A 23,328-nucleotide genomic window follows, 5' to 3' on the forward strand; every position below is an offset into this window, starting at 1 on the left:
CCCATCAGCAACCCATGATCACAACATTGGGAGGCCGATGGGAGTCGGAGCATGCGTGCGTGCATCAGCAAGCTCGTGAAACGGCCATGTTCAGTGAATGACAGCAGCATTTAAATGGTTAAATGGCTAGGATTGGAGCTCGCTCCAGTTGCTGCTGTTGCAGGCAGATGCCGACTGTGTGACACAGCTGACATCTGCCACAGATGGTCCCGGCTCCGCTCCTGATCTGGAGAATAAAAGGCCAAGAACGCCATTTGAGTGCTGTTACAAGAGATTTTCTTTTTTTCTGTTGTCTATTCCCGGACTAAAATCGGGGACCAACTACTGCTTGTAATCTGCCAGGATAAGTTGGAATCCATTTGGAAATGGATCTCTCACAGTCCACCTATGAATGAAAGCTCCAAAAAGGATATTCTAATTGGATGAACCCTTTAAATGACACACTCCGCTCTGCATGATCCTGGGTGCTGCATGGCCAGAGCCGGCTGTCTTGCCTCTGATTAGTGTCTTTTGTTTTCTTTATGTTTTCTTTACAAGGCAATGAGGGCGACCTGACGCGTGTCCTTCATCTCGGCTCCGCGTCCTCCATCTCGGCTCCGCGTCCTCCATCTCGGCTCCGCGTCCTCCATCTCGGCTCCGCGTCCTCCATCTCGGCTCCGCGTCCTCCATCTCGGCTCCGCGTCCTCCATCTCGGCTCCGCGTCCTCCATCTCGGCTCCGCGTATTCCATCTCCGCTCCGCGTATTCCATCTCCGCTCCGCGTCCTCCATCTCCGCTCCGCGTCCTCCATCTCCGCTCCGCGTCCTCCATCTCCGCGTCCTCCATCTCCGCTCCGCGTATTCCATCTCCGCTCCGCGTCCTCCATCTCCGCTCCGCGTATTCCATCTCCGCTCCGCGTATTCCATCTCCGCTCCGCGTCCTCCATCTCCGCGTCCTCCATCTCCGCTCCGCGTCCTCCATCTCCGCTCCGCGTCCTCCATCTCCGCTCCGCGTCCTCCATCTCCGCTCCGCGTCCTCCATCTCCGCTCCGCGCATTCCATCTCCGCTCCGCGTCCTCCATCTCCGCTCCGCGTCCTCCATCTCCGCTCCGCGTCCTACGTCTGCGCTCCGCGTCCTCCATCTCGGCTCCGCGTCCTCCATCTCGGCTCCGCGTCCTCCATCTCCGCTCCGCGTCCTCCATCTCCGCTCCGCGTCCTCCATCTCCGCTCCGCGTCCTACGTCTGCGCTCCGCGTCCTATATCTCATATTGTGCTCAGATCTGTAAATTAACACTATCCCTGGCCGTGTCCCAGCACGGATGTGGTGACCTTGTACGTGCAAAATCGGGGGCCACATGCACTGATTTCCTGAGTTACTGGTGTAAATACATAAGTATACTGGAAGCCCCCCGCAGGCGCCCCCTGCACATGACTCATGCTGTTGTATTCTCCACCCCGCCACTATTTCAGCCCAGAAAGTACATTATAAGGTATCACCGCCCCTCCTGCAAAACAAGACGGCCCTAATACAGCCATGTCTGCAGGAAAAATAAAGTTTCGGCTCCTGGAACGAGGGGAGAATAAAAGAGAGTGCAATTAGGAAAATCCACAGGATGTTACCTATGCAGGGGGTTTCACCGAGGGGGAAGGGGGCACATTTGCATATTGGGTGCACACAGAATCCTCAGAGTAATAAAGTACCAGATTGAACTCCTTCTCACCTTCGGGAAACTTTCCCCATGTAAATTGACCTTCAGGATAGATTTTGAAATCTGCAACATGTAAATTCTGTGAAAATGTTTCACCTTTGTTTCCTTTTAGAATGCTTGGGGTAAAATTTAATTTATTCATGTGTCTTCTTCCTTTTAGAAGAAAATGTGAACAAGCAGAGCTGCAGTGTAAAGTACAAGGGAGGGACAACACTAGGTCAATAATGGAGTAAAGGAGCAAAGCTGCAGTGTAAATCGTGTTTAGTGGGAACAATGGAGGTGCTGGCATCATATGATGTGGAGTCTTTCTGCAGCAGCTCCTGTGGGTTTGTGACGGTGGAGAGAACCTGCTGCAGTCTGCACGACAATGATTGATTTATAGATTTATTGTTTAGCGAGACAGCCCAGTGTGAATACTCCTCTGATATTTTTTTTTTTTCTTTTTAACCTCAGGTTGCCCAGAAAGGTATAAGAAGTCTTAAAGTATTGGAACCAGAAATCGCCTCTGTTTTCGTCCCTCCTTTTGTATTGAAAGAAGAAGCGCAGAGCTCGACCGGCGCTCAGAGCCCGTACCAGAGGGTGGCGAAGAGGAGATCGTTCCGGAAGAAAAAGGAGAGACCCAAAGTGGAATCTGGGACCGGTAATAATGCGGATCACCGAGAGACCACCACCGAGGAGATCAGTGTGCCCAAAGACATCGACCTGATTGGCCTGCCCCAGCTTTGCTTTCCAGGTACACTAATAATAATAATAATAATACCATAATAATATTATTATTAATTCCTTAATGACCCAGCCAATTTTTACAATTCTGACCACTGTCCCTTTATGAGGTTATAGCTCTAGAACGTTTCAACGGATCCCAATGATTCTGAGAATGTTTTTTTTCGTGACATATTCTACTTCATGTTAGTGGCAACATGAAGTACAACATGTCACGAAAAAAACATTCTCAGAATCATTTGGATCCGTTGAAACGTTCTAGTGCTATGACCTCATAAAGTGACAGTGGTCAGTGCGTTTATTTTATGGAACAAAAATAAAACAAAACGGAAATTTGGCAAAAATTTTGAAAATGTTGCAATTTTCAAACTTTTAATTTTTGTGTCCTTAAATCGGAGTCATATCACACAAATGGTTAATCAATAACATATACCTTGTGTCTACTTTATATCCGCACAATTTTAGAAACATTATTAATTTTTTTGTTGTTGTTATGAAGTTATAAGGGTCAAAGTTGACCTGCAATTTCTCATTTTTCCAATAAAAAAAAACAAACAAAAACAAATCTTTTTTTTTTTTAGGGACCACCTCACATTTGAAGTCACTTTGAGGGGTCAATCTAACAGAAAATACCCAAAAGTGACACCATTCTAAAAACTGCACCCCTCAAGGTGCTCAAAACCACATTCAAGAAGAATATTAACCCTTCAGGTGCTTCACGAGAGCTAGCACAATATTAAAGGGAACCTGTCACCTGAATTTGGGGGGACTGGTTTTGGGTCATATGGGCGGAGTTTTCGGGTGTTTGATTCACCCTTTCCTTACCCGCTGGCTGCATGCTGGCTGCAATATTGGATTGAAGTTCATTCTCTGTCCTCCATAGTACACGCCTGCACAAGGCAAGATTGCTTTGTGCAGGCGTGTACTACGGAGGACAGAGAATGAACTTCAATCCAATATTGCAGCCAGCATGCAGCCAACAGGTAAGGAAAGGGTGAATCAAACACCCGAAAACTCCGCCCATATGACCCAAAACCGATCCCGCCAAATTCAGGTGACAGAGTCCCTTTAACATTTAACTTTTTTCACCCAAAAATTACTTTAGACCCAAACTTTTTTTTTTCACAAGGGTAACAGGAAAAAATGGACCACAAGATTTGTTGTGCAATTTCTCCGGAGTACAGCCACAGTTTGGGCGAATGGCAGAACTCGGAAGGGAAGGAGCGCCGTTGATTTTTTTTTTTTTTTTATACGCTAAGTTGGCTGGAATCGATAGCGGCCCCATGTTGCGTTTGGAGAGCCACTGACATGCCTAAACGGTGAAAACCCCAAATTCTAACTCCAACCCTAACACAGTTCTAACCCCAACCCTGACTCTAACTGCAAAGAATGGAAAAAATAAAAAAATATATATATTATAATTTATTTTTTTACCTAAGGGGGTGACAAAGGAGGGGGTTTGATTTACAATTTTTTTTTTTTTAATTTTTTAATTTTGATCACTGTGATAGTCTATCACAGTGATCAAAATGAACCAATAGAAAAAATCTCCTATTGCCAGATACCGGCTGGCAGATCTCGGCGGGCGCACTGCGCATGCACCCACCAATTTCATCTGGGAAGATGAAGCCGGGGAATGGAACAGGATGGCGGAGGTACCCGGGGGGGGGGGGGAGGCTCGGAAGACCACATTTCTTTCTCCTCTAGTATGCTAGATCATATCAGAGGACAGAGGAATGAATGGAAAAACTGACAGTGAATAACCGAGGTCACGTGACAGGACGGTAAAAGACAACCCAAATCATGTTCTCCGGGGTCTCATCTACCCCTGGTAGCCGAGACCCCAGAGATTTTCTGATGCTGGGGGGTGCTATACACTTATTTCTCCATGCTAAGGAATAAGTCCCCTTAACTGCCGCTGTTAAAAGGCGTATCGGCGGTTGTTAAAGGGTTTATTGTACTATTTTTTTATTTTATTTTTTTTTGCAGGGGGGATGCAAGTGACCTTAGCGCCTAAAGAGGAGCGTTTCCATTTCCTTATATTTACAGACGTTCTGGGGACCAGGACATACGGGGTTGTTGCTCAGTTCTCCCGAGCTATTCAGGTATGACTAGTGTTGTGTAGTCTGTAATTACCGGCCCTTACATCCGTTCATGAGACCTGATGATTACGTCTTCCGAGAACCAGGGCACGGTCCTTGTTTTTGACTTGTATGAGAAATGCTTTTTATACAGCATTATGCTTCTCCCTGCAGGATTCATTGGGAATGTCCAACGGGCAGGCTTACTGGGACTCCACGAGTAGCACCAAGACATATGAGGCTTATGTACCTTTTGCCATTTGCGTTATATCCAGATATCCTTACTATAATTCCCTAAAGGACTGCCTATCATGGTAAGAAAGGAATACTTGTTTTATTTAATTGGGTTGCAATACAAGACAAGGACCCTTCTTTATCTTGACTGATACAATCGAGGTGTGTGTAAAACAATGCCCCATGTAAATAGGTGACGTTCTGACAACAATATGCAAATTTTATGGAGACAGGACTTTTGTATTAACAATTTTTTCCCCATAAAGGTTGCATTAACCATTTTAAAATTATCCTAAATATTCACCAATTGGCAAAATCTGCTTGTGTAAAACGAAGTTAATGTATAATTATATTATATATCAGTTTTGGACCCAGATCGGTGAGGAGTTGTATTCTGTTTTAATACATCCCTTTGTGGCTCTATTTTATCAAGTTAATCATGATGTGCCTTGATAAAGGAACCGCCATGGGGTCCAGTACAAGGCCAATTTTATCACACGTTGTCATTGGAGGCTTGGCCACTTAATTATGTTTGTAAAATGAAGGGATCAGCTCACTGACTTCAATATGATCATCTCCTGTGTCCAGAACTTCAGATGGTGGGATTTTTTGTGTGCTTAGCTTTCAAACAATGCCGCAGCTACATTTTTATTGAGTGCTAGGATTTCTTCCATTTAAGGGGCTCATGTCCTATTTGGGTAAACGGCTAAATAGTGGAGTCACCTTCTTAGATATCATCTTCCACCCTGGAGGACTAATCCCAACCAGATATCACAAGGCCGCCCACTTACCTTATTGGGTTTCATGCAATACTAAATGTCTCCTATAGTGGACACTAGGATAAATGTGCAGTTTCAGCTTCTAGACCTTCAGCGATCTCTAGAAAAGGCATCCTTCAGTTCGAACAGACTTTTTCTTTCACTATTTTCTTTATCATTTATTTTTCTCCTTTCTCAGTCTCCTTTCACAATTGAAGTCCAGCAGGAATGTCAGTTTTGATGATCGTATTAAGGAGTTTGCTGCAAAGTTGTCTTTGATTCCTTGTCCTCCGCCAGGACCCCTCCATCTGGTAATTACTACACTTACTATATGGTACAGAATAGAGAAGAAGCTTGGTCGTATGTACCTGGCTACCCATGAGAATAGGGGATCCGTACAGGAAATACTTGGTTTCTATAGGGATTCATTTGTGGGGGTGATCAATACATTTTATTTGTCCTGGAGAATATCTGCCAGTAAAGCATAACATAAATCTACATATATTATTGTGGAACACTTTGATGTTGTATCTTACGCTTTAGTCACATCCACAGCTGATTTTCTTTTTTTGTTTCTCTTGGTTTTCCCTGTAGGTGTTCAGCATGAAACCTCTGCAGATTGTTTTCCCCTCAAGAGAAGATCTGGAAAGCCCAATAATTGATTTAGATCTTCACCTGCCATTCCTCTGCTTCACTCCGAAACAGGTGTTACAGGTAACTATTGACAACACATTGAAGACGGCACCGTACACCTATTACTGTCTGGACTGTATTCAGTTAATGGGGTGTTCCAGTCCACAAAAAATATCACATGTCTCCTGTTTGCCAGAGTCTTTCAGGGAAGTGGAGTGGACTGGCAGGTCACACTGTTCTCTTCATTGCCAGAGACTCACAGCGATGGGAGTACATGCTCTCTCGGCTCTTGCCCTCTCGGCTCTTGCCCTCCCGGCTCTTGCCCTCTCAGCTCTTGCCCTCTCAGCTCTTGCCCTCCCAGCTCTTGCCCTCTCGGCTCTTGCCCTCCCAGCTCTTGCCCTCTCGGCTCTTGCCCTCTCGGCTCTTGCCCTCCCGGCTCTTGCCCTCCCGGCTCTTGCCCTCTCAGCTCTTGCCCTCCCAGCTCTTGCCCTCCAAGCTCTTGCCCTCCCGGCTCTTGCTCTCCCGGCTCTTGCCCTCTCTGCTCTTGCCCTCCCGGCTCTTGCCCTCTCGGCTCTTGCCCTCTCAGCTCTTGCCCTCCCAGCTCTTGCCCTCCCAGCACTTGCCGGACTCGCATTAACCTAACATGGGTCCCCCCTTTCTAGCAATCAATGGGGACCCCACACCGATGTAACACTCATCTCCTATCCAGTGCTACAGACGCCAGTGTCTGAGCCTAGTGTCTGCAGCGTACATTAGTTCAGTCGGTCACTGTTCTCCAATGTTTTATTATGGACGGCCTCATCGTACTTCTAACATTGTGTGCGGTCTCTCCGTAGATCATGGCTTGTATCTTGACCGAGCAGAAAATTGTCTTTTTCTCATCGGATTTTGCCCTGTTAACCCTCATCGCTGAGTGTTTTATGGTCTATCTCCACCCCATCAAATGGCAGCACACATTTGTGCCCATACTCTCGCAGCACATGCTGGACTTCATCATGGCACCGACGTCTTTTCTTATGGGCTGCCACCTGGATCACTACAAGGAAGTTTGCAAGGTCGGCCATTATCATGCATATTTTTTTTAATTTTTTTTTTTCACATAATACTAATTGGTCTCACTTACATTAGTCACTTATATATTAATTATCTTAGATTGTTTTTCTAGGTGTTACCCAGGGCCCGTTCTAGTCTCCTAATCCTCTCCCTTTTTCATTAGGTAGGGGATAACTGCCCGATTGCTGGGGGTCCGACTACTAACTCCCACTGATCTCAAGAACTGGAATGTGAATGGAGCAATAGTCGATCATGCGCACTACCGCTCCGCTTCATTAACTCTTAACGGTACCGCTGGAGATTGCTCACCGGCGCGCTCGGCTGGTCTTTGGCACTCATATACAAATGATCGACCACTTCTCCATTCACACAATGCTCCTCAGGTCTCCAGTTCTCGGGATCACTCGGACCCCCAGCGATCAGTAAGTTACCCCCTTTCCAATGGATAGGAGATAATTTCCAAATTTGAGAATGCCCATTTAAAGGGAATGTTACCAGGTTTTTGTGACTCCCATCTGAGAACAGCAGTATGTAGGGGCAGAGACACTGATTCCAGTGATATATCACTTACTGGGCTGCTTGCTACAGTCTTGATAAAGTCAGTTTTCTTTGCTGCAGCTCTAGCAGTTTTCAGAATTACCCCACCCACACCTCTGATTGGACTGTGTGCATACAAAGCTACCAATCAGTAGTGGGGGGCGGGGTCGTACTGCCCGCAGGTTTACTAGTCCTCTTTTGATCTCCTTCTGGTTGAACTGTGTTTTTATCAAAACTAAAGCAAGCAGCCCAGTAAGTGACACATCACTGGAATTGGGGTATCTCTCTCTACATTATGCTGCTTTCAGATTTGGTGGCAAAAACCTGGTGACATTCCCTTTTAATTACATCCGTCTGCAGTCACCACTGGGGGGCGCTCTGGATCTTGCTGCTTATTGATTATACATTGACATCAATAATAACATTGCATGCAGTAAGCACCTGATGGACCCCCTATAACTTTGCTACATTAACAATAATCTGGTGTTCTAGAGCGGACAGTCACATATATCCGGATAGGGCACTGATGTTTGTGTGCATCCAGCTCTTTCCAGTGGTGACGCAGCCTTCAGAGCTGCACTCCTATGCCCCGGTGACGCACATTATTGGTATTTTATGATGGTTTAATGGTTTCTTGACTCAGCAGAGGTCACAAACTGATTCACCTCCTCGCTCGCCATGTTGTATACATCGATACTGTGATTGCACAGAGGAATGCTCACAGTCATGTATATGAGCGGAGGCCGCGTCATTGATGCAAACCTGCTGTAAACTAAAGGGAAGTGCAGTTATATAGTAGCCACGATGAGCGGTGAGTATGGGGTTAATGTACAGAACGGATCGCGATTTCCCCATAATGTATATTACCATAAACTTTACATCAGTGATCAACAATGATGACGGATTTGATTTTCTGATATTTTTTTATCTTTTTTTAAGGAAGGAGAGGATTTAGTACTAATCGATATTGATAACGGCAACATTTCCTTCTCCTGGAACGAGAGAGACTGTGAGGACTGCGAGGTCCCGGACATGCCGGTAATGGCTGCCGAAAGCTTTATATGCAGGTAAGTGATTCTGATTATTGCTCGACCTGTTTGCTTTCCTTTCTGTCACACATAAGAGGAGTTTTGTGACAGTTTCACAACTTTCCTGAATAATCCTTGAAGGGGCTGTCCGAAACCCAACAGTGACCCCAATCTTCAGTATCTAATGTAAAGTGTTATGGAATATGTTGGCACTGTGTAAATAAAATTATTATATTCTCTAAAACGTAACTACTTTTGTACAGTAATAAAAAATTCCCTACTGTTCCACCTGCAATTTAGCTTCCTTTCTTCTTTATTTTTTTTTTATTATTATCCCACTTCCAATGATGTTCTGTTTGTGTCTCCCAGCACACACTGGGGATTGTTATCGGGGACCTGAGCTGCTATCAGTCACACCTGCTTCATTTTCTGCCCTGGAACGGGACATCACTCCGCACAGCTCAGTGATGTCGGTTTCATTGGCTGGTCTAGTATCTGTTCTACTAAGCATGCGCCGGTTGTCAATTTTGTATGCTTTCCCTGATCGCCGCAGTCTTTCTCTTTCACTGTGCATTGACAGTGCGCTCCCTTGCTTACTCATTACGTCTCTTTTGAGCTGCGTGGGAGCGCACTGTCAATGTGCATTGAAAGGGAAAGCATAGTGAGCATGCATCGGAATTGAAAACCAGAACAGAGACTGACCCAAAACAAACGTTAGTGATTTAACATTTCGGGGTGGTGATCACAGTTGTGCGGAGTCACTGCAGCTCTAGCCCCGTGATGACGTCCTGTTTGAGAAGCTCCAGTGGACGCTGGTGAACTCAAATAGAACATCATTGGAAGTGGAAAGGAAGTTAAAGTACAGGGAAAATGATAGGGAATATTTAATTGTTGTAGTTTTTAAAACTTAGTATATTATATTATTAGGTTTCGGACAACCCCATCAAGGTTTGGGTAATGCTGGTGATCTCAACTATCCTCCTGACTGTTGACTCCCGGCCTCCTGACCGTGCTGATACCTGCAACCTGCACGTCACATAATGCACAGCTCTGGTTTATGTTCTTTTCCAAAAGGAGAGCGGGCAGAAGAACTCAGTAATAATCCAAGGAATAGGGTCTTCAGTGGGATTCAGGGCAGCGAGACCCTCTGATCCCTGTACACTCCTATTCTGGGCTGGCACACACGGGCAATCTCCCGATGCCTCTACTGCGATTCTGCACGCACACGGCCGGTCCTCCTGACACTACGAGTGCTGAATCCAACTCTCCTCTCGCTTCCTCCATTTAGTGAAGAAGTAGGCCCATCTTGTGCATTTCTGGTATATCCTCGAGCTCTACCACATATGTAAAGTATATGCGAGTCCCACCAAGTCAATATCTGATTCTTTAACGAGCCTTCCTACTTGTCTTCGGTGTAACATTTAGCAAACCTAGTGTCTTATAATTCTAAAAGACGGCCACCTGCCGACAGCTGCGTTGGGGTTATTGCCCCTCTCAGTGCACAGGACCTACATAAGAGGTGACCAGCTTGGGAGGGGTAGTAGTCTCCTATGCCAAGGAGAAACGGCCGCTCCCTAGATGTCAATGACCAGTGACTGATGCTGATGTGGCCGCCAGACACCATTACCCACAATGGACAAGCAGACTACACGGGAGCGGCAGCAGTGGGGACAGGAACACTTCTAAAGGAAAACATGTCAGTATCATAAAGGGGGGGAAATGTTACACCCTAACTAAATTTTGGAGGCCACACTGTACTTTATCACGCAGTATGGAGAACCTGCCACTGCACTACGACCTTGAGCAGGCTCATCGCACAGCGACCCTGGACATCGGGGAGCAGAGACTGCGCCGACGGCTATGGCAGCAGAACCTCAATGGCGAGATCCAGGAGATCGCTCTGCAGCTCATAGTGGACATCTTCAGGTAAAACGTCACCTACTGACTGGTGGACCATTATACAGGCACCTGCCCACCATTAATCAATGACATGGCTTATGGTGCGTGCTCGGCAGCCGTGATTTACTAATCCTGAACTATCCCTTTCATAGTAATCCCTTTTACGATCCGCTGGGGACAGACCCAATTTAGTAAAATGCTAATAATATGAGGAAATTGGTAGATTATCCAGTTGGAGACATCTATATGTGTGAACTAGGACTTCCTTCCTGGCAGGGACGTGAAGGCACACCTGAACTATGAGCACCGGGTATTTAACAGCAGGGAGTTCCTGAAGACCAGAAGTCCGGGAGACCAGGCCTTCTATAGAAAGGTAAAGGGCTACACCACCCCTTTAAGTTTATCACTAATGACAGGATAGCTGATGACTTGTGAAGTGATAGGGGTCTGACAGCCGGGACCCCTCCTCCCCCACTAATCATAAGAATGGGGCTATGACCCTCATACATTTTAGAGAAAAGACGGTCGAACCCACAGATTTTGGCGGACCGTCTAATGTTTATTATGTAGATGTAGCCGCCAGCGCAGTTTATTGGAAGTTGATGCAAATTAGTTGTGTTAATAAAAATTAATTTTTCAGCAGCTAACGTGGGAGGACTGCAGGCTTTCACTTTTTCTGGGAAATGTTCCCGCATTATTCCTTTATTTGTAAGGATCTGCAGGAGGATCCTTTTATAGAATCTGTAAAATTTGGAAATGTTTTGCTGATTTTTTTTGAGCTAGATTATTTCTTGCAGTCCATTCACATCCGGAGCTGCAGACGTTCTGTTTCTACAGAGGGTGTGGACATTCACATTCTTCGGGATCAGCACATCGCACCTCCGTACGATATAAACATTAGTAACCATGTGATGTTTCTGCAGGTTCTGGACACCTACATGTTCAATTCCTTTCTGAAGGCTCGTCTCAGTAAGAAGATGGACGATTACACCCGTATGGAGCTGAGCACGTCCTCCGAGATCGATGGGTAAAGTGTTCACTGGATTCTAATGTGCAAGATAAGCACAACTCTATGTACAGATGTAGCAGAGCTGAGCTTGACATTAAGCCCCAATTGTCATTCTAGGTCGTAGCAAGTAGAGCGCGTGGGGAAGTCGCAGTGCAGGCGTAGCGCACACAGGGATGTTGCAACGTTGGCGTAGTGCATGCAGGGATGTCACAGCGTAGGCACAGTACACGTGGGGATGTTGCAGTTCAGGTGCCACGCATGCAGGGATGTTGCAGCGTAGGCACAGTACACGTGGGGATGTCACAGTGCAGGCATAGCGCACGCAAGGATGTCGCAGTGCTGGCATAGTTTAACACGTGGGATGTTGCATCGCAGGCACAGTTCATCTGTCGCAGTTCAGATGCCGTGCAAGCAGGGATATCGCAGTTCAGATGCCGTGCACGCAGGGATATCGCAGTTCAGATGCCGTGCACGCAGGGATATCGCAGTTCAGATGCCGTGCACGCAGGGATGTTGCAGCGCTGGCGTAGCACACGTGGGGATGTCAGTTTAGGCACAGTACACGTGGGGATGTCACAGTTTAGGCGCAGAGCACGCAGGGATATCACCATAAATAGTAATATTGTACCTGGCAGTGACAGTTTTCAGGCTTCTGTGCCTCCTTACATTGTCCATAGACCTTTATGTCTGAATAAAGATGGCCCCGTAGTTTTACATCCTCTCCCACGTTACACCCATGATATTATCATAATGAACCGTGTGTATATATACGATATACTGGATATATGGGACACAAGAAGCCGATGGCTTTATCTGTCCTGAGTCTTGCGGTCGCTGCTGCACAGGGCGGACATATGCGGCCTCTGTACGGACAGACATCCATCATTCCACGACTTCTTCCTGTAGGAGATCATCCGTGTTTTTTGAAAACCCCAGACGGCGAGCCACGGAGAAGCTGAAGCGTTTCCGTCCGGAGCACATGTTCAGTAAGAAGCTGGTTATCAGTATGCCAAACCTGACCACCGTGAAGATGACCGACGTCCCTCCAGGACCACTGTCCCTGAGGAGACCCCAGCAGGAGAACGGTGAGGAGAGACTAGCATTCTGTAAGGGGCGTTCTTATACTCCAGTCCCACCCAGAGCTGAATCCGAGGCAGCAGAATTGTAAATGCAGCTCTGGAGGTGATTGGAGTAGCAGATAAAAGTTCCTCCTCTGGAAGATGCTGCTGTGTAAGGGATTTGTGGAGGGGGCAATGTTGTATCTCATCATTATTTTTATCTTGCCTTTGCCGCACCTGCTTGGCATTGAGCACTTGTCTCGGGTGGGGTATGCCCACCCCCCCAGTACACCGTGCATCTACCCCATGACTGGGCTGTTGATACAAGTTTTATGCCCGCGTATGACTATAACTGGTGTGAGATCATGTCTCTTAATATTACAGGTTATTACGTTACGGGGAAGGCGGTTCACACGTTCCGACTCCCTGAAGTGGCTTTCCCTCTGTCTTCTCGCTGCGTTCAGACGTATTATACAGAATTTACTAATTATCTCAGCAAAGAGATAAGCGCCGCGCCGCCCGAGAACTCCACGCTGCTCGCACGATACTACTACCTCCGCGGACTCGTGGGCCTGATGCAGGGAAAACTGCTCAGCGCTCTGTCCGATTTCCAGAAGCTTTATAAAACCGATCTGCGGATCTTCCCCATGGAGCTGGTGAGGAAGGTCGTCTTGTGCCTTCCAGCAGGGGAGCGACAGAAGGCCGACTGCAGGCCGGAGCTGAAGAGGCTGATCGGGCAAGTGTTGGACAAGGAGAGGGAGGTCCACAGGGCCGACGACCACGTGAAGAAGTTTGAGCTACCAAAGACGCACCTTCACCTGGAGGACTTCGTACGAAGGATCCAGGAATCCGGAATCGTCAAAGACACGGACACCATACATCGATTGTTTGATGCCTTAACTGTTGGTAAGTGGATAGGTCACTCCAGAGCTTCACTCACTATTCTGCTGGTGCAGTCACTGTGTACATACATTACATTACTGATCCTGAGTTACATCCTGTATTATACCCCAAAGCTGCACTCACTATTCTGCTGGTGCAGTCACTGTGTACATACATCACATTACTGATCCTGAGTTACATCCTGTATTATACCCCAGAGCTGCACTCACTATTCTGCTGGTGCAGTCACTGTGTACATAGATTACCGTACATTACTGATCCTGAGTTACATCCTGTATTATACTCCAGAGCTGCACTCGCTATTCTGCTGGTGCAGTCACTGTGTACATACATTACATTACTCATCCTGAGTTACATCATGTATTATACCCCAGAGCTGCACTCACTATTCTGCTGGTGCAGTCACTGTGTACATAGATTACCGTACATTACTGATCCTGAGTTACATCCTGTATTATACTCCAGAGCTGCACTCACTATTCTGCTGGTGCAGTCACTGTGTACATACATTACATTACTGATCCTGAGTTATATCCTGTATTATACCCCAGAGCTGCACTCACTATTCTGCTGGTGCAGTCACTGTGTACATACATTACATTACTGATCCTGAGTTACCTCCTGTATTATACTCCAGAGCTGCACTCACTATTCTGCTGGTGCAGTCACTGTGTACATACATTACATTACTGATCCTGAGTTATATCCTGTATTATACCCCAGAGCTGCACTCACTATTCTGCTGGTGCAGTCACTGTGTACATACATTACATTACTGATCCTGAGTTACATCCTGTATTATACCCCAGAGCTGCACTCACTATTCTGCTGGTGCAGTCACTGTGTACATAGATTACCGTACATTACTGATCCTGAGTTACATCCTGTATTATACTCCAGAGCTGCACTCGCTATTCTGCTGGTGCAGTCACTGTGTACATACATTACATTACTCATCCTGAGTTACATCATGTATTATACCCCAGAGCTGCACTCACTATTCTGCTGGTGCAGTCACTGTGTACATAGATTACCGTACATTACTGATCCTGAGTTACATCCTGTATTATACTCCAGAGCTGCACTCACTATTCTGCTGGTGCAGTCACTGTGTACATACATTACATTACTGATCCTGAGTTATATCCTGTATTATACCCCAGAGCTGCACTCACTATTCTGCTGGTGCAGTCACTGTGTACATACATTACATTACTGATCCTGAGTTACCTCCTGTATTATACTCCAGAGCTGCACTCACTATTCTGCTGGTGCAGTCACTGTGTACATACATTACATTACTGATCCTGAGTTATATCCTGTATTATACCCCAGAGCTGCACTCACTATTCTGCTGGTGCAGTCACTGTGTACATACATTACATTACTGATCCTGAGTTACATCCTGTATTATACCCCAGAGCTGCACTCACTATTCTGCTGGTGCAGTCACTGTGTACATACATTACATTACTGATCCTGAGTTACATCCTGTATTATACCCCAGAGCTGCACTCACTATTCTGCTGGTGCAGTCACTGTGTACATAGATTACCGTACATTACTGATCCTGAGTTACATCCTGTATTATACTCCAGAGCTGGACTCACTATTCTGCTGGTGTAGTCACTGTGTACATACATTACTGATCCTGAGTTACCTCCTGTATTATACTCCAGAGCTGCACTCCCTATTCTGCTGGTGCAGTCACTGTGTACATACATTACATTACTGATCCTGAGTTATATCCTGTATTATACCCCAGAGCTGCACTCACTATTCTGCTGGTGCAGTCACTGTGTACATACATTACTGATCCTGAGTTACATCCTGTATTATACCCCAGAGCTGCACTCACTATTCTGCTGGTACAGTCACTGTGTACATAGATTACCGTACATTACTGATCCTGAGTTACATCCTGTATTATACTCCAGAGCTGCACTCACTATTCTGCTGGTGCAGTCACTGTGTACATACATTACATTACTGATCCTGAGTTATATCCTGTATTATACCCCAGAGCTGCACTCACTATTCTGCTGGTGCAGTCACTGTGTACATACATTACTGATCCTGAGTTACATCCTGTATTATACCCCAGAGCTGCACTCACTATTCTGCTGGTGCAGTCACTGTGTACATACATTACATTACTGATCCTGAGTTACCTCCTGTATTATACTCCAGAGCTGCACTCACTATTCTGCTGGTGCAGTCACTGTGTACATACATTACATTACTGATCCTGAGTTATATCCTGTATTATACCCCAGAGCTGCACTCACTATTCTGCTGGTGCAGTCACTGTGTACATATATTACATTACTGATCCTGAGTTACATCCTGTATTATACCCCAGAGCTGCACTCACTATTCTGCTGGTGCAGTCACTGTGTACATACATTACATTACTGATCCTGAGTTACATCCTGTATTATACCCCAGAGCTGCACTCACTATTCTGCTGGTGCAGTCACTGTGTACATAGATTACCGTACATTACTGATCCTGAGTTACATCCTGTATTATACTCCAGAGCTGGACTCACTATTCTGCTGGTGTAGTCACTGTGTACATACATTACTGATCCTGAGTTACATCCTGTATTATACTCCAGAGCTGCGCTCATTATTCTGCTGGTGCAGTCACTGTGTACATACATTACATTACTGATCCTGAGTTACATCCTGTATTATACCCCAGAGCTGCACTCACTATTCTGCTGGTGCAGTCACTGTGTACATACATTACATTACTGATCCTGAGTTACATCCTGTATTATACCCCAGAGCTGCACTCACTATTCTGCTGGTGCAGTCACTGTGTACATACGTTACATTACTGATCCTGAGTTACATCCTGTATTATACCCCAGAGCTGTGCTCACTATTCTGCTGGTGCAGTCACTGTGTACATACATTACATTACTAATCCTGAGTTACATCCTGTATTATACTCCAGAGCTGCACTCACTATTCTGCTGGTGCAGTCACTATGTACATACATTACTGATCCTGAGTTACAGCCTGTATTATTCTCCAGAGCTGCACTCACTATTCTGCTGTGTACATACACATGATTTTTGATCATATAATATGCACTGTATTCCCTCACTGACAGCAGCAGATCTGTCGCTCACTGGATCGTACAGTAGCCACTCCTGATATTTCTCAGTCTCCTCCTGACATCCAGGACTATTCTGTTTTGTGACAGTGGGGTCATCACTGGTGTTTTCTTGCAGGAAGGGGCTGAACCTGCTTTACTACATTGTGTTCATGAGCAAGTGGAGGGTAAACAAAAGTTCACAAAAGTTCTTGTACTTTATCCTTCACCTGATTTATGTGTTACCCTGACAAACTCCTCTCTCACCAGACGCAGGTCATCCTTTAACAGTAATCATAAGAAAGTTTTGCTACAAGTTTCCTAAGATCAAAATCATTCGAGTCACATCCTTTATTATACAGAGTTGTAGTCAGAATTCTGCTGGCTGCAGAGCTGAAATCTCCCTGCTGGCTTATTCTACATTTTTGTAATGCTATCCTTTACACAGGACACATAGTTACCAAACTTAGGAAAAGTTACTGCCCCCTGCATGCTGATTGTTTCCCAACATAATTGCCTTGCAGGAACTTTCCATGACGTGGCATTAAGAAGCTGCTAGTGCTGCAGTCCTGATGCCATTATTGATTTCTCCTGGCTGCACACAAGCAGTAGAAGACCAAGCCCACGAGTGTAGGTGATCAAGCCCCTATAGGTGCCGCGGCCTTTGGCTGCACCTTGGGACCCTTCTCCAAAACCAGTTACTGTCATTCATTTTAGAATTGGGGGAATTTTGGGGCATTTCATTCCTTCCAGGGGACTTTTTTGTGTTCTTGTTTTTCTTTCTGCATAAGCCTATATTGGGGGGGATTGTCATTTAGGTGATTGTCTGATAACCTTTATATTAAGTAAACCTACATGTGCTCGTCTGAAAATATTTCCATTTTTTATTTAGTTTTTTTTTTCCATATTTCTAACCAGTCTCTTTTGTGATCCTCTCCCCAAGGTTACCAGAAGCAGATCGACCCGGACATCTTCAAGGATTTCTACAACTGCTGGAAGGAAACGGAGGCAGAAGCGGAAGAGGTCGACCTCCCGTCCGTGGTCGCAGAGAACTTGGATCAGAACGAGTTTGTTTATAAACTTTCCAGCTCGGTGAAAACCAACCTCGGCGTGGGCAAAATCGCCATGACCCAGAAACGCCTTTTCCTCCTGATAGAGGGAAGACAGAGCTATGAGGAAATCGCCATCTTCAGGAACATAGAGGCAAGTAGTATATATTGTGTACGGCGCCATCGCCGGGTGTATGTGCCGTGGAGGTGGCTGGGTGTTAACAGTGGCTGATATATGGCACACTCCTGGTGTCGCAGCATGGTGTCTGGGGGAATCTCCTTTCTGACCTGGAACAGGGTGTCGATAGCTTCCTGGATGGTCTGTCCTACTACTTGGCAGTGTTGGATGTCCCAGAGGTTCTTAATTAGCTTAAAGTCTGGCGGAGGTGAGGGCCATCAAGGCCTTCATCGTCCAAGAATTGCCCAGAAACTCTGGTTACATGAGGCCAGGCATTTACCTGCCCCATAAGGAATCCAGGGCTCCTGCTCCATCGTAAGGTCTGACCATGGCTCTGAGGACCCCTAACTCACTCCGCCTCATCCCTCTGATGGGTCAGGTAGTAAGTTCTGATGACCACTTCCACATGAATTGTTACCTGTTTCACCAAAAAATACCAGAAAATGGAAGTAAAAAAAAGTGGTGTACGAGAGTTGAAGCTCAACAGGTAGTATGTTCTCATAGATATGAAATCAATCATTGCTTGCAGACCATTTAGACAATACAAGGGATAGATCGCGATATTCATCCCTGACATCCTATATTTTAAATGTCAAACCCAAGGACAGTCATGGAAGCTAAGATTACTTAATTATACTGGGGGCCGTTTGGTTTCAATTAAGGTGTGCAGCATTTGGCAGATACCCCCGTTATAAAAGGATATTTATGATGGTTTTTATATCAGTCATGCAACATGTAAAGTTTGCAACAAAACTGATGGTAGTTCTGGTGCCATATTCCTGTATAGCTAGGGGTTCTGGTGACGTATTCATATACTGAAAGTGGTTCTGGTGTTGTATTCCTGTACCATTGGTGGTTTTTGTGATCTTTTCATGTAGTGATGGTGGTTCTGGTGCTGTATTCATGTACAGATGATGGTTCTGGTGATGAATACATAACCACAACCATCAACAGTGCATGAAAAATAACACCAGAATCATAATCTGTAAATTAATAAGTCACTAGAACCGACATCAGTGCATGAATACATTACCAGAACCACAATCAGTCGATAATTGAATAATCAGAACTTTTATCTATACATTAATGCATTACCAGAACCTTTGCCAGTACATTAATACATCACAAGAACCACCAGTTAGTAAGTAAATACAACACCCGTACCGTCATCAGTACATGAATATATCACCAGAACTACAATCAGTCGATAATTGCATAATCAGAACTTCTAGCTATACATTAATGCATCACGAGAACCACCTGTCAGTAAATAAATACAACACCAGTACTGTCATCAGTACATGAATATATCACCAAGCTTAGCACTGCAATCAATCGTAATGTCAAGTCAGGCCCTTATACATTTGTATTTCATAAACCTGCAACTCTCACTATGTCATTAACAACAACTCCCAGCATCTCCTTACTATTGTTATCAGTCATTATTAGACTGCACCAAATGGTACTCGCAGTACTGATGAGACCTGGTCAGCAAGTAAACATTTACATGCAGGTACCTTATAGGAGACCTCTTCTCTGGATTGAGTAGTTTCTTTTCACCTCCATCTTGTCCAGACGCCATGGTGACTTTTCGCATCCACAGCTCTTCTCGCCGACTTCCTTCTTCTCCTGTTGTCTGCAGCTCATTCCCACACAGTGGCCTTAAAAATAAGAGTGTTATTAAAATGCCCTTTACAAAAAAACTGTCCATATGATGACCGAAATAAACCTCCTATGGTATATGGCCTCCTCACTGTCTACCGTTAAATAGCTATAATTGCCGCAATGTCCGCCTTAATGAGGTACAACCACCCCACTGTCTGCCATTATCCGCTATCACTGCCACACCGTCCTCTTCTATGAACCATGGCCTATACTATTATTGTCCCCTCTCTACTGTTCTCCCTTATACTCTCTATAGCTCCACACTGTCCCCGAGCCATGCTAACCTCTCTCCATATTGTGCCCCCATTTCATGCTGCTCCCTCTCCGTATTCATATTGTGCCTCTTTTTCACACTTTGTCCTCACCCTGTCCACCACATTGTCCAAACTGTACCCCCTCCTCACAGTGTGCTCCTACACAGTATGATGTCCACCACAGTACCCCCATTTATACAGTGTCATGGACTCCACAGCACCCCATGCAGTATTATACCCCCCCACAGTCACTGATACAGTATAATGTCCTGTACAGCCCCCATATAAAGTCTCCAACAGTACCCGATGCAGCATGGTCACCCTCTTGTAATGTCCCCACAGCGCTTGTGATGCCCCTCTTGGGATGTCTCTACAGCCTGCCCCTCTTTTCCCATAGCCAGCCCCTCTTGCAATGTCCCCACAGGCCCTAGGTATAATGGCCTCCATTCAATAGGAAAATAGGATAAAAGAAAAAAAAATTCATTCTCGTCTAGTCCAGGTTTCTTGTCCAGCGCAGCTCTGTCCCATCTACCATTAGTTGTAGCGGTGGGCGGTGGACCCCGTGGTGACGTCACTGCATTAACTGAGTGCAGGGAAGGAGCAATGTCCGGGGCGCAGGCAGAGACAGGTGTGATCGGTGTCCATGACTGACACTGCTCCCGTGTGTGCCCGTCACTGTGCTGAGTGCCTGCACCCGGAGGAAGGTGACAGGTGGCCGCAGGCATTCAGCAACGTCGGGGTTTTTATTTTATTTTTTCTCTACCTTGCCTACCCCTCATCTCGCCCCCAGCTGTTACATACTGACTGTTTTCTGCAGGATGTGAAAATCTCCACCTCGGCCTTCTTGCTCCTGAGGATTCAGAGTCTTCGGATTAAAGCTTCCACAAGGAAGGACGTGTTTGAAGCAAACCTAAAAAGCGAATGTGAACTGTGGCAAATGATGATCAAAGAGATGTGGGCCGGCAGAAACATGGCCGACAGTCACAAGGTCTGCTTGCCAGTTTTAGATGGTCGGACTCCTAATTTTAAGCTCTGTATTAAACTCTAATCCATATGTGTTGTACCCAAACACTGCCGTATGATATCAGATAATACTTGCATTCAGACAATATTGTGCTCGCTTTATATACAGCAGATTGACATTATATCTATATACTGTGTATATAAATATATATTTCTCCTTGGCCACATTGGGGGACACAGACCGTGGGTGTATGCTGCTGTCACTAGGAGGCTGACAGTAAGTGATACAAAAAAGTTAGCTCCCCCCCCCCTGCAGTATACACCCTCCTGCTGGCTTCCAGAGACCCAGTTCAGTGTAAAAGCAGTAGGAGATCATTAACAACATATTACATAATATTACAGTATAACATGTCAGAGTAAGTCAAGAACCAAAAAAGGAACGAGCCATAAGGCTAACAGGGTGGGTGCTGTGTCCCCCAATGAGTGGCTCGGAGAAAAAGATTTTACAGTGAGTACACAAAAATCCCTATTTCTCCGTCGCCACATTGGGGGACACAGAACAATGGGACGTCCCAAAGCAGTCCCTGGGTGGGGAACAATACAACCAAATAACTCCGTGTACCAACTGACTATAAATGCGCAACGGCCGCCTGCAGAATACGTCTGCCAAGGGCCGCATCCGCAGAAGATTGAGTGTGGACATTGTAGTGTTTCGTGAAAGTATGCAGGCTAGACCATGTTGCTGCCTTGCAAACCTGCTCCGCCAACGCCTGGTACCAAATGGCCCAGGAATCACCCACCGACCGAGTTGAGTGTGCCCTAATCCCCGCCGGGATAGGTCTGCCCCTGACCCGGTAAGATTCTTGAATAGCTGATCGGATCCATCTGGCTATCGTGGCTTTAGAAGCGGCTAAACCCTTTCTGTGACCCTCCGGGAGCACAAAGAGGGGGTCTGATTTGCGGAAGGGGGCAATCCTAGAAATGTACCTCCTGAGGGCCCTTACCACGTCCAAGGTGTGAAGGGCCTTTTCAACCCTATGTCTTGGCTGTGGGCAGAAGGAGGGAAGAACGATATCTTCATTAAGGTGGAAGGATGAAACCACCTTGGGAAGAAAAGACGGAGATGGGCGTAGGACCAGTTTGTCCTGGTGGAAAGAAAGGAAGGGCGCCCGGCAGGACAGTGCGGCCAACTCTGAAACTCGCCTGATAGAGGTCACTGCCACAAGGAAGGCAACCTTCCAGGAGAGAACAATCAGCGAGACATCCTGCAGAGGTTCAAAAGGGGACTCCTGAAGAACACTCGGTCTGCTATTCAGACCAGAATTTCTTTTATTTTTGATTTTTTTACTGTTCAATTTTTTACCCTTCTAGGCTCCGATCTCCCCGAACCAACAACAGGCGAGCACGGAGAGTGTCGCCTCTCCGTATCCCCTCCTGCGACGTGGGATGCCACTGCCTGGGCTGTTTTTTTTTTTTTTTTTTTTAGGGCGACTGACCCCTTCAAGGGCACCGAACTCCCCGCATCGCTTAACAGACGAGCACATGGAGTGTCACCTCCACGTATCCTCCTCTGCAGCCAGGCCTATTACCGGACATTTTGCACTGCCCACCAGGTTATACCCTTGGATGTTCAGAGGCACCCCCCATCGTGGCGTCCGTGCAGCCCCCACTGCATCACCACTGAACAAAGCGGATGATGGAAGGAGGCGGACGGTTCCTCTCCACCTCCCTTTTAAGGGGTTGGTGGATGGAGGCTCCCCCAACCCTGCACCGTCCTGGCTACCCCGGGCACAGCTCTGACCTGCTGCATCTGCTATCCCCTTCATATCGGGGTAAGTGCCACCCGGGAGGGGTTGTTTTCTGGCGGTTATAGGAGGGCTCCATAGTGGCAGGGACTTCCCAGGGTTCCGGGGCATCTTCTCGGCGGTCCGCGGGTGCGTGCCGGCCGTAGCCATAAATTTAGTCCCCGGCTTTGGCCTAGTGCAGGCTGCATCCTCGATAAGTCCCGCCCACTGCTCACATCACTTTTGTGGCTCCTCCCACAGACCTGGCGCTTCTCACTCCTTGCGAGACTACCTCCCAGCTCTCGGCAGCCATCTTTCCCCCCAGCAAAGCACCGTTCTGCTCCGGCCACCTTCTGCACGTCTCAGCAGCCCTGGATGCCGGTCTCCCTATACTCAGCACCACCTCATCAGATTGCGGGACACAGGACCTGAGTAAGGAGACTGCACTAGGTGCTTCCCTGCAGTTTTACCCCACATCGCTTCCACTAGCAGTGTTTTTTACTTATATTGGGGTACATCATGTCGCAGTCAAAAGCTAAAAAGACTGCAAAAGTACATACCACATTTTTCACAGCGTGCTCCACCTGCCAAGCTCCTCTCTCTCGGCCTCAAAGGTCCCCTTTCTGCTCAGCCTGTAATGCCCAATGTGCTCAGGAGCCCTCCGCCGCTACCGACCCCAGTGTATCTAGCCCCCTGAGTGGGCCGCATCACTGTCACAATCCATGGCT

General features: G+C 46.5%; 1 protein-coding gene across 1 annotated transcript in view; it reads left to right on the forward strand.

Moving 5' to 3' along the window:
* The window catches only part of DENND3 (DENN domain containing 3), a 58,049-nt gene that overhangs the window by 18,845 nt on the left and 15,876 nt on the right, over positions 1-23,328 (forward strand). Inside the window, exons 2-15 of the mRNA XM_069731979.1 lie at positions 2,140-2,419; positions 4,399-4,514; positions 4,665-4,804; positions 5,682-5,793; positions 6,077-6,196; positions 6,952-7,170; positions 8,645-8,772; positions 10,504-10,659; positions 10,909-11,005; positions 11,556-11,659; positions 12,548-12,726; positions 13,084-13,605; positions 17,651-17,910; positions 20,671-20,841. Of these exons, the coding sequence (XP_069588080.1) occupies positions 2,140-2,419; positions 4,399-4,514; positions 4,665-4,804; positions 5,682-5,793; positions 6,077-6,196; positions 6,952-7,170; positions 8,645-8,772; positions 10,504-10,659; positions 10,909-11,005; positions 11,556-11,659; positions 12,548-12,726; positions 13,084-13,605; positions 17,651-17,910; positions 20,671-20,841 (2,604 nt within the window). The remainder of the gene's footprint in view (positions 1-2,139; positions 2,420-4,398; positions 4,515-4,664; positions 4,805-5,681; positions 5,794-6,076; positions 6,197-6,951; positions 7,171-8,644; positions 8,773-10,503; positions 10,660-10,908; positions 11,006-11,555; positions 11,660-12,547; positions 12,727-13,083; positions 13,606-17,650; positions 17,911-20,670; positions 20,842-23,328) is intronic.

The sequence above is a fragment of the Ranitomeya imitator genome, chromosome 6 (genome assembly GCF_032444005.1).
Source record: "Ranitomeya imitator isolate aRanImi1 chromosome 6, aRanImi1.pri, whole genome shotgun sequence".
In the NCBI taxonomy this organism is placed as follows: domain Eukaryota; kingdom Metazoa; phylum Chordata; class Amphibia; order Anura; family Dendrobatidae; genus Ranitomeya; species Ranitomeya imitator.